We start from the raw sequence: 19,002 nt of genomic DNA, 5'->3' as shown, positions 1-19,002 counted from the left end.
GGTTGTTTTATTCATTTTTCTGTAGGCAGGCTCACTTCTACGAGATACCCAGATAGTTTCTCCTTCCAAACTTACCAATCAGTTAAGTGTGAAAGGTGGGGCAGGTACAGAAATAGAAAATATTGCAGCTTGTAAAGTTCCCTCCATGTGAAAAGAAACATCAGGAATGAGAAGTAAACAGTTTCCCTTAAAACACAGCTAAAGCCACATTTTTTAAATCTTTTTTTGGATCCTATTCTCTTCCTTACCTTTCCTCTAGTCCAGAAGTAACCTCTACTTAAATTTTAAGATCCTTGTGTGTAACAAGTACTTAGTACAAGCACTAGAGTTTTGATTCTAAGTAATAGAATGCTTCCATGTAAGGAAAATATTGGCTAACAGTTCTTCATAATATTGACTATAACATCTATATGTACTTTGATTTCAAGATACCCTAACAGTCTGATGGAAAAAATATAAAAGATGATGATACTAGATAGGAATAGAGCTTGAATCCAAGGATGTTAGTGCTCAACTATTATGTTCTAAGTGCTGAAAGATCATCATGGTTTTAGCAATAACATAGCTAAGAAAACAAAGTTTAGTGCTATCTCAATACAAAAAAGAAAGCATCAAAAAATTTATCTCTTTCCACTGAAAACAAAATGGGCATTCTGCTGACACTTGCCTTCTGAAATATTTCAACATTCCAGGCTACTAAGATTTTTTTTCAACTCTTATAAACAAATCCCAATGTCCATTAAAATATTTTCTGATTTATTTTCCAAATTTTTTCAGGTGAATAGCAAGTTGTATTTGTTTAGCTTCCATTATTTCCTCTTGATAAACTAGATACATTTTAAATTGAACAGAGGTACCAAGAGGCTACTGAATGAAGAGAATGTTTGGTAGTGAAGGATATAATGGAAAATTGCTATAATAAGTAGCTAGGAAGGGACATAGTTATACAGAAACATTTTAGTTTAAGTGGTAGCATATTATTAGGGGCAGAGCTGAGCTGTCCAGAAAAATTGGCCTATTAAATGGAATAGGAGAATCAGTAACATCCTCTCTTAGTATCTGGAATTAAAAGTTGCCAGTTAAAGCTACTAGGTAACTCTGGTTTCTTCTCAGTGAAATATATGAGCCAGTAACACTGCTAGTTCCTAAGGTTATTTTTGCTAGTATTCACAGCAGATAGTTTGATGGGTCAGGAAACCATAGAAGTAGTATATGCATAAAGTAATATATGAATGATTTTCAAGTGTAGTATAATTGTTTTCTTACAGATTTTGGGTTTGGTTGCAATATACTGTTGAAGTTTGCACAGTGTTTTATTGTGTATGTCATATACAATACCTTGTTGGTTAGCTTCATGAAGCCCTTAATTTATTAATGTTAATAATTGGCCACTTGTGTGTCAAAACCAGAAAGCATTTATATAATTGTATTCCAAAAAGAATATTATAAATATTCTTAAATTCTTAATTTTTTATAAACAAGTATTTATGTATATACACACATACACACACTTTGCCTCCTGCTTCTGAGCTATATGACAAGGTTTTTTTTTTTTTAATAAGAGTTTAAGACAAGCTATGTTTAATAACCATTCATGATCCACAGCAAACTAAAATGTAATTAGACTTCATTTCATCTGTTGATTGTGTTCTTAAGAACTTGCATAAAGAACCACAACATTTTTAAAAGTCTAGGCATTCTTTCTCTTTGAAAGAATATTATAGCTGACTCATAATACCAGTGATTACTTTCCAGTCTAAATAATGACAGCCTAATTTAATTGACTTTTTCACATTGGAATTTCACTAAGTGAAGGATGTCTGTTAGATTATAAACAATCATATTTTTTAAAAGCATTAAATTTTCAGTCTTTACATTTTAATAATCTAAATAAATGATTTCAAGATATATTTGAAATTTTTATGATTATTCTTCTACATTTATTTCTAAGTTATTTTTGTTACACAGAGGTGTGTTTTAAGAATTTTAGTTCTAAACTCCAAATTGTACAATTAAGAAAAGAGGATGACTTTTCACTCTTTTTGTATTATCTGGTTCAGTTTCAGAATTCAGTCTTACCCAGCTAACATATGCTTTCTGTCCATTTGATGCCTTAGAAGAAGGAACCTGAATAATAGGTTGTACTTTTATTAACGGATCCTTTTCAGTGAATTTTGTTAACTCACATATAATTTCTTCTCAGTGAAATATATGAGCCAGTAAAGCATTGCTAGTCCTAAGGTTATTTTTGCTAGTATGCAGAACAGATAGTTTGATGAGTCAGGAAAGCAAAGAAGTAGTATCTGCATGAAGTAGTATATGAATGATTTTCAAGTGCCTAATTTTCACTGGAGTAATTAAGCATGTGTGTGTGTGTGCTATCGCTTCAGTCATGTTCACCTCTTTGCGATCCTATATACCATAACCCGCCAGACTTCTCTGTCCATGGGATTCTCCAGGCAAGACTACTGGAGTGGGTTGCTCTGCCCTCCTCCAGGGGATCTTTCCAACCCAGGGGTCAAACCCAAGTCTCTTATGTCTCCTGAATTGGCAGGCCCCATTCTTTACCACTGGTGCCACTCGAGAAGCCCATTATTAAACACATCAACCAAATAAGCATTAAAAAAAGTGGGATAAACTCACTGTCCCCAGAGAAACAAAGGAAGTATCTGAAATAGTAACCATGCTTCACACACTTGGACATGCGTATGGCTTTCAATAGCCAACAACAAAGCCATCCAGAAAAATTGTCTCATTAAATGATACAAAGGAATCAATATGGAATCTCTTAGTGCCTCGAATTGAAAATTGCCAATTAAAGCTACTAGGTAAACTGAAAACCATTTATTTTATAGTGTATACTTCCTCTTTGTTTTTCTGGCCCTGAAAAGTACTTGTACATACTAACAAAAATAACTTTAAAACTGGCAATGACTTACTGTTTCACTGAGAAGAAATTATTTATAAGTTAATAAAATTCACTGAAAGGATTTCATTAACAAAAACACAACATTCCCTCAGATTCTCACATGTCCAAAGACTGCATATGTCATATATCTGGGTGAACACTTAAATAGGGTCCAATCCTACTCTGTTTTGAACTGCAATATGCCTTTCCATATGCAACTCTCCCATGCTGTGTAGCCACAAAAGGTAATGAGTTCAGCTCTCAGGATGCCAACAGCTGGAAAGCAGAGTTCCGTGCTCATGTTGCTTGCGCAAACATACAAGTTGTGTTTCCCACAGTGAGATCCAGGGACCCCTAAGGTTCTACAGCTTTTTTATCCTGTAAAACACAGAGCCAAAAGATGATGTTGATAGGATGGCAGCATTGAGTTCGAGACTGTTTAAGATTTTCAGGAGAAGGCAGAGTCTGAGAGGAGCTGGCAAAGCAGGCAATTATTTGTGGTAGGAGGATATGGGGGGAAAAAAGCAGATGTCTGTAGATACTACAAAGGAAAATAAACACTGTAGAAGAACAAACTTATGTAGAAAAATTTATAAGAGGGATTTTTAACAAAGGCTGTTTGGAAAACACTCCACTGGAGTTTAATATTCTGGGTAGCACTTCTGAAAGGGGACAAGTTCTTACAGCCAGAGTGACCTTTATACTAAAAATCTTCATTTCTCTGTTTATTCCATCCCGTCCCATTTAACAAACTTGTATTAAACACCTACTGTGTGCCAAGAATTAGACCTCCTTGCCTCTTTCCTACCAGTCATATACAGATCCACACTATACACATAACTCACTTTGAAGTTCAAATACCATTTGTAGTCACTGGAGGCCCACAGGACATTAGTACTGGAAGTCAAAACAATTTGCTCACTAGAGCAAGCTGAAGTTAAAAAGCAGCTTCCCAGGATGAAACTTGGAAAATGCCTGAACGTCGAGGTGTTTATTTGGATTGGCTTTTTCTGGACTTGCTGATCGAGGTTGATATCTTGCTGACATATTATGTCATTTCTGTTGAAAGGACTTTGGATGGTGAGATTGACTGAGCCAGGTTTTCTTTTTACATAATGTATAGGCAAGTTCCACTTGTTTGAAGGAGACTCTGAGTTGGGTAGAGTGTTTTTTTCCAGAAAAATGTAGATTTTCCGTGTTTGAAATTATGATGACATTTCCAAACACATATTGAGCCTATACTTTCTGCTCAAAGTTTTAATATTGTCTTATTTTCATTCTGTTTTTACTTCCCATCTCTTCACCACTGGAGTTCTTTGGCTTCTCCTTCTCAAGATTGCAATGCTATAAAAATAATTATCTCAGATTTCAACTAGAATTATGTAGTTCTATCACTTTTGTGGACAGATTCACTTAAACTCTTGATCAAATTTTACCTTTTAAGGGAACTTGTATGCAAAACCCACTCTAGTATTCTTGCCTGGAGAAATCCATGGACAGAGGAGCCTGGCTGGCTACAGTCCATAGGGTCGCACAGAGTCAGACACGACTGAAGCGACTTAGCAAAGCAAGTATCATGTTTGAAGTCGATTAGAGGGGAGTAGATTGCCATTGGCATGAGGTTGACTCAGAACCTAGGTGACATCAGCAATCTGCATCACCTTCTGGGAGACTGAGCTGAGAATCCAAGAGATCTAACTGAGAGGACAGGATCGCCTGTGCTCCTCCTCGGCTGGCCCTTCCATTTGGAAGGCCTGACACCCTCATCTTAGATTTTCTTTACAGATGTCATTGCAGCTGGGTTTAAAAAACAGGAAATTTGCTATTGAAATGAGTCCATGAACCCACTGTCCTGCCCCCATTGATATAACACATCTGTATCACTTTTCAAGATACAAATGGTCATCAGAATGAAGGGAAATCCACTTCTAAAAGAAAACTCAAATGCCAGATGGTAAACTGGCTCTTTGAATTCTACCTCTGAAAGCAGTAGAGTATCGAGCATTCTCTATTGCTACGTGAATACTTTGTATATCTCACAGCAGCCAACACATGGAAGGTATTTATAACCTTATTTGAAATATGATAAACTGGGGCTCACTTGCCATTTTTTTCCCAGCTAAGCTCTAAGATCTGTGAAAACAAGAGCACTGTCTTTTTATAACTGTCTCCAGGGCTTAGCATATATCCAACCCAAAATAAAGACTTGATTAATATTTTGGAGTAGTTTAATAAATATGAATAATTGAATAAATAATATAAGTGAAAGGGCTAGGTGTAAGCCCAGGCTCGTGTATCTCTAAAGATCACCGTCTTTCTATAGTATCAAGGAATTTGCTCTAAAAGTCATTAATTAACTGTAATATAATAACACTAGTATTATTTTCTATCTCAATACTGTATCATTTCATTCTTTAAAAATAACAAAGTCATGTTAACTGCATGATTTCTGTTATTTCTAGATTGGATAAACATGTGTCGGAAGTTGCTGAAAGAAAGCAAGATCATTTGGATATACATTCCTAGTCAGCATTTATTTGATACCCTATTGCCTTGGGCTTAGAGTTTAAACTATTCAGAATCCCTCTGGCTATTAAATACTCTAATCTAGATATTACTAGATCAAAATTTCTGGATCACCCTATGAAAGGCAAACTTTTTAGAAGCAAACAATAAAACAGGCTGCAGTGACTTTTTTGAGAACTCAGAGGATGTGTGCAAGAGGGGGACCTTCCTTCACTGGGGAGTCAATGCCTGCTAGAGAAGCCCAGAATTTGCCCGCTTTATTTCCTGCTTGTTATCCTCAAATGTTTCAAAGCTACAAGGTGATTAAGAGCTCTCATGGGCCATATGAGGGTTTTGTTGAGATAGGTTGTTATTTTTTATTTTTATTAACCTGACTAACTCAATCACACTATAGTCACAGAAAGTCTATGATTTGACCTCGGAAGACCAATGTTGATGTCTTATTTCTGCCACTAATATAGCCTGACCGTGGACAAATCACTTAACCTCTCTGAGCTCCAATTTTCAACACACAAAAAGAGAGTATTGACTGCTCTCCTCCTAATCTTAGTTTACTGACTAGCTCAATACCTTTATTTATATGGAAATGTTTGTAAGCAGAAAACATGATACAACTGAAGGTTTCTTCTCCCTCTCTTTCTCTCATTTGTCATCTTTCTCTTATTTGTTGTCATCATACTCCATCCTGGAGTAAAGAAATTGCACAAACTGATCTTTTATAAGAGCTGTCCTTCAGTACCAACAGTCTCAGCATCCTCTTCAGTTATCGGCTCTTAGATGTATAAGTCACATCACCATATTCGAAGGGGAGCAAGCCTTTCTACTTCTTTTCTAGCGAAACCTGTGTTTCAGCTGAAACCCCTTTTGCAGGTTTATCTAACTCTGTAGCCATGACTTCTCTCTATTACAATCTTTCCCTCCCTCCCTCTGAACATGCTCCCAGCCCTGGCCACTGTGGAAGAGCCTCCCGCTCAAATTGCTCCTCAGAAGATGCAAATACATGGACTCATAGTAGCCTCTCTTCTAAACCCATCTCTATGTTACCTTCTATTAACTCGTCCCAGTTTTAGTACTAAGATATAAAAAGTGATTAATGTAAATGATCTGGGAATCCTGAAGAAATGTAGGCAAATTTCTCTGTCATCTTAAGCCTCCTTCTCCTCTTCTGTCCAATGGTGATAATAGTGGTATTTGATTGTAGGCTTGTTAGCCAATTAAATGAGATGGAGCTTGTGACGTGTAACACATAATAAGTATACTATATAGTTGTTAATAATAAAGGAAAAATTCTCTCTTGTTGGTACATGAGAAATCAGAATTTACTTTTGACCTCTGATTATTGTCTGTGTATTTTTTCCATCATTTTCTCCCCATGTTGCTCCTGAAGCCACCCCAGTCTGTTTGCTGGTTTTTTTTTTAAACTTTGGTTAAAAATAAGTGTGATTTTTCTTTACTTCTAGTACATGAAGTTCCAAGACAACTGAATATAGCAATGTGAACATTGTACTAAAATTTACGAGAAGCTACTTTTATTGTTTATGCACTCCTTTAAATCAAAAGAACAAGATGTAAACTATTTTTTTTAATGTCATCTCCTGTGCTTCAGGCTCCTTGGTGTCTTAGAAAACATGAAAGAAACTGATTTACAATCATTTTGGGCAAATTGCCTGTGGAATTCTGAGGACAGGAAATGAAAAAAAAAAAGTTCAGCACACACCCCCGGACATTCCACACAACATGTAGAATAAACAAACAGGTCCCCAGAAGGAAACCAAAACTTTTGGTCTTATGTTGAGAAGCACTGTGAATAGCCTTTGGGAAGCTTATACTGAAGATGGGGCTTCCCAGGTGGCACTAGTGGTAAAGAACCCGCCTACCAATGCAGGAGACATGAGACACAAGTTCGATTCCTGGGTCAGGAAGATCCCCTGGAGGACAGTGTGGCAACCCATTCCAGTATTCTTGCCTGGAGATCACGTGGACAGAGGAGCCTACAGTCCATGGGGTCGCAAAGAACCAGACCCCGATGAAGTGACTTAGCACGCATGCACGTGTATACTGAAGATGATGAACTTCAGGGAAAATCTTTCAAGAGGGGTTGACCTCTTAAATTAATTTATTTAATTAGGTTGACCTTAATTAAAGGAAATCCTTTTCCCTTTGTATTCCTAAAGGATGATGAGTAGTTTCAATTTAGGTAAATTCTGTTACCTGCATCAATATTATGAAAGAGGGGTACCATGTTATAGACCTGTACTTCTCAGACCTGAACAGGAGTCTTTTTCTGGGGAATTTGTTGGGATGTAGATTCTGATTCAGGAAATCTGGAGAGGGCCTGAGATTCTAGATCCCTCGCAAGCTCCCACGTGATGTAGTAGCTGCTGGTCGGCAGACTATAATTGGTTTTCAGGCACCTTCTTTGATAAAAATCATTGGTAGTGCTTTTCTACTGCTTATCTATAGTACAGTGGTTTTCAGCTCACAGTGATTTTGCACATATGTCTGGAGACATTTTTGATCTTCACAACTCAGGGTGGACTGCTAACATCGTACGGCCAGGGACCAGGGATGCTGTCAAACACCTTACCCTGCACAGGCAGGACCTCATAACAAAGTATTTTCTGAGCCAGAATGTCAATAATGTCAAAGCTGAGAAATCCTGCTGTTTAGAGTACTATTTTTTGTGTCTCTCATATCAAAAATAATCTGTTGAAAGTGTTCAAAAAAACTGTGAGGAAAGAATCGGAACATGTACTATTTAGTTTGGAGTAGAGTGAACAGTGTTTAAAACTGTCTTCAAATACATGAAAAGCCATTATGCAGAAGATGGTAACCAGCTGTTTGCCATCATCCTTGAAGAATGAACAGGAAATGTACATAAATGGACCTGTGCTACCCATCCATTCTTCTCCTGCATCTTCCACACCAGCCAGGCAAATCTCCCTCTGTGATCTTGTAACCATATTTGTCCCGTCCTGTATCTTATTTCTTGCAGAGACTCTTCCAAATCCTTGGGACACATTTTCTTCTCACTGCCAAGCTGTATCTCTCCCTAGCCTTAAAAATCTAACTTGAAAATTTCCATCTCCATAAAGTTTTCCTTCAGTTCAGTTCAGTTCAGTTCAGTCACTCAGTCGTGTCCGACTCTTTGCGACCCCATGAATCGCAGCACGCCTGACCTCCCTGTCCAACACCAACTCCCAGAGTTCACTCAGACTCACATCCATCGAGTCAGTGATGCCATCCAGCCATCTCATCCTCTGTCGTCCCCTTCTCCTCCTGCCCCAAATCCCTCCCAGCATCAGAGTCTTTTCCAGTGAGTCAACTCTTCACATGAGGTGACCAAAGTACTGGAGTTTCAGCTTTAGCATCATTCCTTCCAAAGAAATCCCAGGGCTGATCTCCTTCAGAATGGACTGCTTGGATCTCCTTGCAGTCCAAGGGACTCTCAAGAGTCTTCTCCAACACCACAGTTCAAAAGCACCAATTCTTCGGCGCTCAGCCTTCTTCACAGTCCAACTCTCACATCCATACATGACCACTGGAAAAACCATAGCCTTGACTAGACGGACCTTAGTCGTCAAAGTAATGTCTCTGCTTTTGAATATGCTATCTAGGTTGGTCTTCCTTAACTAAGATGAAATAGTAGTTCCAGTCCACGTCTATTGACAACTGTCACATTTTCTCCTTCAATGTGTTATCTTTCATTCTGTGAATATGTTATTGCCCATTTGTGTACAAGGAGCCATGCTAGACTTTGAGAAAGGTTAAGAAAGATGAATAAGAGTCCCTGCCTTTAAGTACTTTTCAAAAAAATCTCACTACATTGTAGTTACAATGTGGGTAGTATTTAATAATTATTTCTATGAGGGATTTTTTTTTTAAATAAGAGGGCTTAATAGTTAAGCCCTTAATATATTGAAGTGAGGAGATCTTCCAGGTCAGGAGACCAAAAGAAGACTTTATAAATAAGTATACAGAATATCTTTTTATGAAGAATAATTTTCTCTAAGTTATGTACAATTTTCTGCATCAAATAAGCATCTAATATTGTTACCAAAATTTGAAAGTTATAAATTAGAGCCTGGAATGAATTAGAGTCTGAATTTATGTTATATTTATGGAAGAGCATACAGTGAATAAGAAAGAAATTTTTTTCTGTCTACATGTAGCTGTAAAACACAAAAGAGTGAATTTAATCATCTCAATACACCTTATGATACTGTGTGATTTTATAACAGCATATTCTTCGGGAAGAATTTTTAGTTACATCTAGGAGGGGAATACTTTGGAACTTTACAAGTATGCTTTAAAAACTAGTACCAAAGATGGAATTTGACACCATCCATTTGAGAGAATTTGGCACCACCCGGAAGCCTGGCCTGCTGCAGTCCATGGGGTCGCAAAGAGTCAGGCAGGACTCAGCAACGGAACTGAAGAACCCTTTTAGGGCTTCTCAGGTGGTGCTAGTGGTAAAGAAACTGCCTACCAATGCAGGAGACATAGGGATGCATGTTTGATCCCTGGGTCGAGAAGATCCCCTGGAGGAGGGCACTCCAGTATTCTTGCCTGGAAAATCCCATGGACAGAGGAGCCTGATGGGCTACATTCTGTGGAGTCTCACAGAGTGGGACACGACTGGAGTGACTTAGCAGTAGCAGCAGTAGAACCCATTTAGAAAAGAATCTCGCCAATAAAGGATTTCCATTATCTGAACTACAAACAAACAAACAAACAAAAAACTGAAGAGGTTTAACCTTCATTGACCCCACTCCATTACTTTTGCCTGGCAAATCCCATGGACGGAGGAGCCTCGTAGGCTGCAGTCCATGGGGTTGTGAAGAGTTGGACACGACTGAGCAACTTCCCTTTCACTTTTCACTTTCATGCATTGGAGAAGGAAATGGCAACCCACTCCAGTGTTCTTGCCTGGAGAATCCTAAGGATGGGGGATCCTGGTGGGCTGCCATCTATGGGGTCACACAGAGTTGGACACAACTGAAGTGACTTAGCAGCAGCAGCAGCAACCTTCCTTGTAGCTCAGTCGGTAAAGAATTTGCCTGCAGTGCAGGAGACCCGGGTTCGATCCCTGGGTTGGGAAGATCCCCTGGAGAAGGAATGGCAACCCACTCCAGTATCCTTGCCTGGAAAATCTCATGGACAGAGGAGCCTGGTGGACTGCAGTCCATGGGGTTGCAAAGAGTCGGCACGATTGAGTGACTAACACACCAGGCATTGAGTAAACTCTTTAGATGAATCATCTAATTTAATCTCAACGTATTTAGCCTCTCCACCTGTGAGGCTATCACCACCAACATAATAAGGAGACCTCAGTGTACAAGCTTCCACCCCCTGCTTGATTCAGAGATGGAAGCAGAGCAAACCTCAAGCCTGCATAGGAGGCCATCTCTGGGTGGAAATAGCTTGCCTTCCTTTTTGAAGAAGCAATGAGAAAGCTTCCTCTTTCAAGGCTTTAAATGGTGATGCTTGTATCATCTGTAGTCAAAATGGGAAAATAAAGCTGTTTACATTTCATTAGTGGCCATGGTTTGATCTAGGGATAACTACTGGAAAACTATCTGTGACTGCGTTAGTCATATGAGTTTCTGCCAGCTCCTTCCCACGCGTTCTGAAATCTTTGGTTCTGGGAATGGTACAGATACTAAATTACTATGGAATTTGTTCAAATGTTAATACTTATGTTCTTTAAAGTCCTTAGGTTGATTTCCAGTTAGTAATACAGACCTTTGCAGACCTTTCTGGTTGTTCCCATTCTTTGAGCATCATTGCTCTTTTTAATAAGCAGCAGCTTTGAATGGTAACCTCAAGAATGCCTTAATAATTCAAAACATAATGGAATCATAGTTAACTCTGTGTAACTGGATGTTTGTTTCCTCTCTTAAAGTTGTTCTAGGCTTCTGTGTGTCATTCAATGTTGATGTGAAAAACTCAATGACTTTCAGCGGCCCAGTGGAGGACATGTTTGGATATACGGTCCAACAATATGAAAACGAAGAAGGAAAATGGTAAGTCAATGGGTTTTCTTGTTGTTTAGTTTTCTTACAAGGTAATGGAAAATATTATTTGGTTACAGTTTGTTTTATGAATGAGACTTAGAACGAATCACTTATGGTAGGGAATGTAGTCTAATCATTTGGTAATAGAAATTGAAAAAGGAAAAAATCCTTGACAATATTAAGAGCTGTGGTTAGTGATTATGTTGAAACCTGGGTTGACCTCAAGGAAGGGCCTTATTCAATATAGTCATTGTTTTGTTATTATGTTATTCTGGCAAGGGTTCTTTGTCCACGTTTTAGTCTAGCTGAAATTCAACAGAAGGTATATGGAAGCATGTGATATAACATGAGGCTTATATTTTTAGTACTTTGCTTACCTATTGAATTTAGTCTATTATTTATAATGAACCTCACTGAATTTTATACACTTTTAAACCCCTTAATATTGGTTAAGTTCACTTTAGTATGATTTTTTAAAGCATATTTATATTTTGAAAACTATACAAAATTAATATTAGAGCTCTTTTGCTTTGTAGTTAATATAATTTTTAGTGAGTTTTTTTAAGTAGAGCTTGTATAAAAGTGCTTCCTTGCTGGTGCAGTTGATAAAGAATTTGCCTGCAATGCAGGAGACCTGGATTAGATCCCTGGGTTAGGAAGATCCCCTGGAGAAGGGAATGGCAACCTACTCCAGTACTCTTACCTGGAAAATTCCATGGACAGAGGAGCCTTGTAGGCTTCGGTCCATTGGGTCACAAAGAGTCAGATATGACTGAGCGATTTCACTTCTTCACTTCACCCAGTTCTGGGTAAATATTCAAAGGAATGAAAATCAAGATCTTGAAGAGATATCTGCATTCCCATATTCATTGCAGCATTATTCACAAAAAGCACAACTTGAAAGCAATCTAAATGTCCATTGACAGATGAATAGTTTTTTTAATGTTTTACATATATAGTAGAGTATTATTCTGCCTTAAATAAGAAGAAAATCTTTCTGTTTAAGAAAATATGGATGAACCTGGAGGACGTTTTACTAAGTGAAATAAGCCAGATGAAGGACAAATGCGGCATGATCCCACTTACATGAGGAACCTAAAATAATCAAGCTCATAAAAACAGAGGACAGAATGGTGGTTACCAGGGGTTCAAACAAGGGCAAAACAGGAAAACATTAATCGAAGGGTACAAGCTTCAGTTAAGCAAAATGAATTAGTCCTGGAGATTCACTATACAGCATAGCACCTATCGTTAACAGTCTGTGTTAGCTGCTCAGTCATGTCTGATTCTTTGCAACCTCATGGACTGTAGCCCATCAGGCACCTCACCTCTGTTCATGGGATTTTACAGGCAAGAACACTGGAATGGGTTGCCATTTCCTTCTCCAAATAGTTAGCAATACTGTATTTTATACTTAAAATTTTGCTTAGAATGTAGATTTTTTGTTAGGTGTTCTTATCACAAAATAATAGTAATAATAACTACTACTAGTAAAGAGGGCATGAGTAAACTTTGGGAAGTAATAGATATGTTTATGGTATATATTGTGGTGATAGATTTAAGGGTATATACTTATCCCCAAACTCATCAATTCGTATACATTAAAGGGGTCATTCATACGTCAGTAAAGTTTGTTTTTAAAGTAACTCGCCTAGGGAAATATAGCTATTTGGGGCCAGAGCAAAAAATAGAACTCAAGTCTCCACTCACTATCTAGGGCTGTTACTCTTATTAGAGCTCTATTACAAAAGTAAAGTTGATAACAACTATCTCCATAGTTTTAGACTTTACATTTTAATGTGAACGAAAGCTCATGAGCATTTGAACATATATATGGATATCAGATATTTTGATTCCATTCTGACATTCCATGCTTACAATGATTTTATGGAAAAGGTGTGAAAATCAGGGAAACAAAAACAGTGTGGCCAATTGAATTTAAAATTAAATGAACTACAAATATCTAAGCTTACTCCCTGGAAGAAAAGTTATGACCAACCCTGACAGCATATTAAAAAGCAGAGACATTACTTTGCCAACAAAGGTCCATCTAGTCAAAGCTATGGTTTTTCCAGTGGTCATGTATGGATGTGAGAGTTGGACTGTAAAGAAAGCTGAGCGCCGAAGTATTGATGCTTTTGAACTGTGGTGTTGGAGAAGACTCTTGAGAGTCCCTTGGACTGCAAGGAGATCCAACCAGTCCATTCTGAAGGAGATCAACCCTGGGATTTCTTTGGAAGGAATGATGCTGAATGCGAAGAACTGACTCATTGGAAAAGACCCTGATGCTGGAAAAGATCGAAGGTGGAAAGAGAAAGGGATGACAGAGGATGAGATGGTTGGATGGCATCACCGACTCAATGGACATGAGTTTGAGTAAACTCTGGGAGTTGGTGATGGACAGGGAGGCCAGGCGTGCTGCAGTCCATGGGGTCACAAAGAGTTGGACATGACTGAGCAACTGAACTAAATTCAACTGAACAAATATCTAAATATTCAAATCTTTAAGGATGACATGGTAGCAATGTACCATTCTAAAAATATCCAGATGCTGGTCATGCAAAATAAATTTTAGTATATGTTTGTATATTCTTAAGTGTTTATAAAATCAGACAGGATGCAGACATTTTAAGAAATGAACTATAAAATAACTGACATATTTGGGAGAACATGGATTCTGTTATTTTCTCCAGAGGTGGGCACTGACATAAATCATATCTACTCGTCATGTTTGGAAACTTTGCAACCTCAGATTTTTTAAAAAAAATCATCCTGATCCATCTTACATCAAGTATGCCTAAGTTAGTTGTTGGTCCATAACACGTGCAGTCTGTATATTTGAAAAGCATTACTTTATATCTTTGGAAAGCATGAAAAACTAACAGAAAAGGCAGCCTATCTCCCTTCACCTTTCAGAAGTTTCCTGTGGAGTGTAACCTTTATATCTTTGGCTCAGAAACCACATGTTTTCTCAGTAGCAGAACACATTATACCTCTGATTAAATCCAGCCATTGTTTATTATGATTAGCCTGAGCTGGAGCATCCAAATAGTTGCACTGTGGTTTCGAAAATTTCACAAAAAATACAATTGGTTTAATAGTTTTGCTTTGAAGAGAAGAAAAGCCAATGTGCTCAGCATTGCAGAAGCCTTCCAGAGTTAGTGGTGATCTCTAGTATGGCAAGGTCTCAGACAGATGGGAAAAAAATGAGATGTTGATATGGGTTTTCCATTCTCTGTTGCTCTTTGCTTCCTTCCTTCTAGCATGTGCTCCCACTCCCTTGAGTAATATCTAAACCAGGGGTCCCCAGCCTTCTGTTAGGAACTGGGTCGCACAGCAGGAGATGAACAGTGGGTGAGCGGTGAACCAGCAACACTTCATCTGTATTTGTAGTCCCCCACGTTCCAGTTATTACCTGAGCTCTATCTCCTGTCAGATCAGCGGCATTAGATTCTCATAGGAGTGCGAACCCTGCTGTGAACTGTGTATCCAAGGGTTCTAGGTGGCGGCTCCTAATGAGAATCATGCTGAAACCATCCCCTTACCACCACCCTGGTCTATGGAAAAATTGTCTCCCTTGAAACTGGTCCCTGGTGCCGTAAAGGTTGAAGTCTGCTAATCCAAGCATCCATTCTCAGGGGCTTCAGTGACTTCAGTTGGCCTGTCTTTTCAAAGTAGAGTCTCATGATGAAAATACTTCCCTAGCCAATCCCCAACCCAACATATATCAAAATGTATTGGCTGCCCGCCTTTTTCCTAAAGAACCCTGCTTCGTGCCAGGTAGGCTTTACTAGTGGGCTCAGGTGACTGATTCTCTGTTTCCAAGCCTATTCAAGCTTGAGGTAAAAAGGCGAACAGTTCTATAAAATTTTCTCTTATGGATTTTAATATAATATTTATTTTTAAGTGTTAATAATATCTTTTGAAGTTAAAATTTCCTCTTTGCCAAACTTGTTATTTCTTTGGTTCACCTCATTTCTACCCACTACCTTTGATGACCGAAAACACAGCAGCTCATGAGGCCGCTGTGTAATTTCATTCTCTAAGATGACCAAACACTTACTCTGTTGTTGATTTTTTTTTCCATGGCTGGCAGGAGGTACTTGGTACTCTGATAAAGACTGGCTTGGAGATCAAGAAAGAGTTAGATGAAAAGAAAGAATGTAAATGTGAAACAATCTCCAGGAAACTTATCTTTTAAAGAAGAAAAATATATAAATATGAAACAGCAGTCCAAGGACAGCTACCTTTCAGATAAATATAAGAACAGTCATAATCACAAGAATGACTATTATGAATAGCAAACATTTCTCAGTTTATTACATTTTATCATATTTGGAGCTTCTTCATGGAGAAGAGGTCTTTCTCTCAATTTGATGATCTTTGAGTGTATCAGGTGTTTCTCTGACATGAGATCCATTCTTTAATCCTCTTACTCTTCAGACAAATCATTGCCATAATGTCATATAAAAAGCAGAAATTTAATATAAATTAAATTTAATGAGTTAAAGCAAACTTGCATTAAAATTTAAAGTTACAATGTCCATAGTTCATGAAACTGTGCTTTGGGTCTTCATATTGACCTTGTGCGTTTGAGTGAATATGACTGTTAACATCCTCATTTTCTAGACAGGAAACTGGGACTCAGGAGAATGAATTGCCGAAGGTTTAACATAAGTGTGACAGGGCCAGGATTTGGAACCCAGCATTCTTCCTTAAGCCAGTTCTCTTCTATAACAACACGGATTCTCTGGACTCTTGACCCATGGAAATGCTTCCTGTGACACCTAAAGGCCTAGGTGGCATTCTGCTTAAGCAAAATATCCAGCCTCTAAAAAAAAAAAAAAAAAACAACTTCACAATTAGGACCTTTCTGTTGGCCATATGAGTGACCAGGTCTTCCTTATTCACATTCTTACAGCATTTGATGCAGTCATAGTTTATTCATTTAATACATATTTATTGAATGCCTATTTTCTACCTGGCACTGTTTCAGTCACTCAAGATATATGAGTGAATGAATAGATGAAAATTCCTGCTATTGTGGAGCTTACATTCTGCTGGGGAGCAACAAACGAAACATAAATAATAAACTAATAAGCAGGTAGATTGAATGTCAGAATGTGCTAAGTGCTGTGAGAAAAAATAGAGCAAGATAATGGGGCTTAAGAATGTTGAAGATTCCTGAAATTCCGTAAACTCTAAACTGGTGTTTTTCTAGTCTCTTGTCATTTATATGCAGCCTGGGAAAAGTTAGGCTCTCTTAGGATTAAGTGGTGAGATCTACGTTCTTTCCAGAGTTGCATGTTTGGTGTCAGAACAAATAGCTCCTAGAAAAATATACAAAATTGCTTTATGTCCTGTGTCCTGCTTACCCCAGGATCACTGATGCTGACTCTCAAATTCCCTGTTTTCAGTCCTGACCTATTGCTACAGTCTACCACTTGCTGAGTTCTCACACTCTAGTCTTGCCTTATCCAGAATACACAATAGGCCATGGCTCTAGTTGTTATATCAGGTTATTTCCAATTATCATTATACTCTAGGGGCTTTCTACTGCCCTAGAGTTCAGATATAAACTCCAGAACCTTCCCTTCGAAGTCCAGTTTCCTGCTGCAGGTTATGAGGAAGCTTTGTGCTCTGTTCCAGTCACCCCTGCTCCCTCATCACCTTCCGTGTTCAGGTCACATGCTCCTGTTTCCACACATTTGCCTGAGCTATCCATGACCGCTCTTCCCTCCTGCCTTTGTTATTAACATGCTGATGGGTTAAGTCCCCTGTTGGAGTTTTTGCTGTCTGCTCCAGCATCACTCCTCCACGTGGCCTCTCATCCTCCGTTAGGCCAGGCGAGGCTTCTTCATGGCGTGGTGGTCTCAGATCTCCAAAAAATGGTGCAATAGAGTCCGCACTATCTCCTAAGGCCTATCCTCAGAAGCCACAGAGTCATCTCTGCTTCATTCTTTTTATCAAGTAAGTCTCAATTTCAACAGGAGGAAAAGTAGATTCTGCCTTAATGAAGGACAAGGAGGGACAAAATCGCATCCCAAGGTACACAAAATTCCAAACCATATACCCCACTGTCAAACCCTTGGATACTATTATTGTACCATATCGGGTTTCCTCCAGAATAAATTTAAACTCCCCTCAAACCCTGAATGGTTTGCTTGAGAAAAGAAGCCCAAGTTTATTAAGATGGCCCTTCTCCTTCACTTTTAGCCAAGTGACTTAAAATGAAGTCTGCTCGACACTTATGGCTCCCATTCTTGATAGTCTTGGCTTCTTTGGTTTTTGCGATGTCACTGTTTTTGGATTCTCTCTTTCCCTCTCTGATCGCTCCTACCGACTTTCTTCTTCCGTTTCTTAAAATCCTGTGTTACTTCCCCTATATGTTAGCCTTCAGCGTCTTCTTGCTCTGTCCTCTAGTGAGTTGGTAGCATTTACCATCAGGACCTCAGCCATGCTCCTGGCATGCTCATAATATGTTCCATGCGGTTTCTGAGACGTTCCTCACAAGATTAGGCCCAGACGCCTGAAGAAGTAACCCTTATCAGTACACAATATTCTATGGAATGACCCTACATCTATATATTTGCTCCTCTGCTAAGTTTTAAGCCACCTAAATAATGGTGTCTTATCCATTTTGTATTCTGAGGGCCTGGCATTAATGTTAATGCTGAGCATGTAGGATGTTCTTTATAAACATTAATTAATCTATCTAGTTTCAACTTAAATACTTTCATAACACGTCTACTACTTTTCTCCAAACTATTTTTAACTATAAAACTAGTTTAATCAATCACATTACAAACATTTTTGCAAATGTTCGTGGGGGGGAACTCCCTAAAATCTAATCATAACTTCCTTAATATAATTTGTTTTTTGGTGTACTCCCTTTGAACCTGTATTCTACATAGATACTGTTAGTGATAATAAAAAACCCAACACTTAGCACATGCTATGAGCCACATAGTGTTTTAAACATTTTATATATAGTAAATCATTTCATGCTCTTGATGATTGTGTCAGGTAGCTACTCTTACTATTTCCATTTGACAGATGAAGGAACTAAGGCACAGAGGATAAAACTGGCTTGTCCTAAACCATACAGCTAAGTAAAGGGTAAAACCATGATTTGAACTCAGGAAGTCTGGCACCAAAGTTCATGCTATATTTTCTGGAGATTAAATCACTTAAGACATAGAGAGCACTTAGAATGGTGTAAATTCAATAAATCCAAATTATTATTACCATTGCTTTTATAAGTACATTGAATATAATTTGGTATCTTTTGCTTCAAGTTGTCATACGTTTTCAATAAATTAGGTAGGTTTTTATTTTAAATTAGATTATAATTTTTTATCCTACCATGCAGTCTTATTAATTATTGTTCTTTTCATGACTGCACAATATTCTATGGAATGACCCTACAGTAATTAATTCATCTTGCTGTTGATCACACTTCTTTTAATCTTTTATGGTTATATATACCCTATAAGCATTATCTTTATGCATCAAGCTTGTTTCCCCTAATTTAGGTCATTTTTTAGGATA

The 19,002-nt window shown here is 38.1% G+C and overlaps 1 protein-coding gene across 2 annotated transcripts in view; it reads left to right on the top strand.

Annotated features, from left to right (window-relative positions):
• The window catches only part of ITGA1 (integrin subunit alpha 1), a 170,418-nt gene that overhangs the window by 52,080 nt on the left and 99,336 nt on the right, over window positions 1-19,002 (top strand). For both annotated transcript variants that reach the window (XM_027980075.2, XM_027980076.3), the window contains exon 2: window positions 11,340-11,460. In XM_027980075.2, coding sequence (XP_027835876.1) covers window positions 11,340-11,460 — 121 coding nt within the window. The remainder of the gene's footprint in view (window positions 1-11,339; window positions 11,461-19,002) is intronic.

Source organism: Ovis aries, chromosome 16 (genome assembly GCF_016772045.2).
Source record: "Ovis aries strain OAR_USU_Benz2616 breed Rambouillet chromosome 16, ARS-UI_Ramb_v3.0, whole genome shotgun sequence".
In the NCBI taxonomy this organism is placed as follows: domain Eukaryota; kingdom Metazoa; phylum Chordata; class Mammalia; order Artiodactyla; family Bovidae; genus Ovis; species Ovis aries.
The sequence above is the reverse complement of the archived record's forward strand: the minus strand, read 5'-3'. Positions and strand labels throughout refer to the sequence as shown.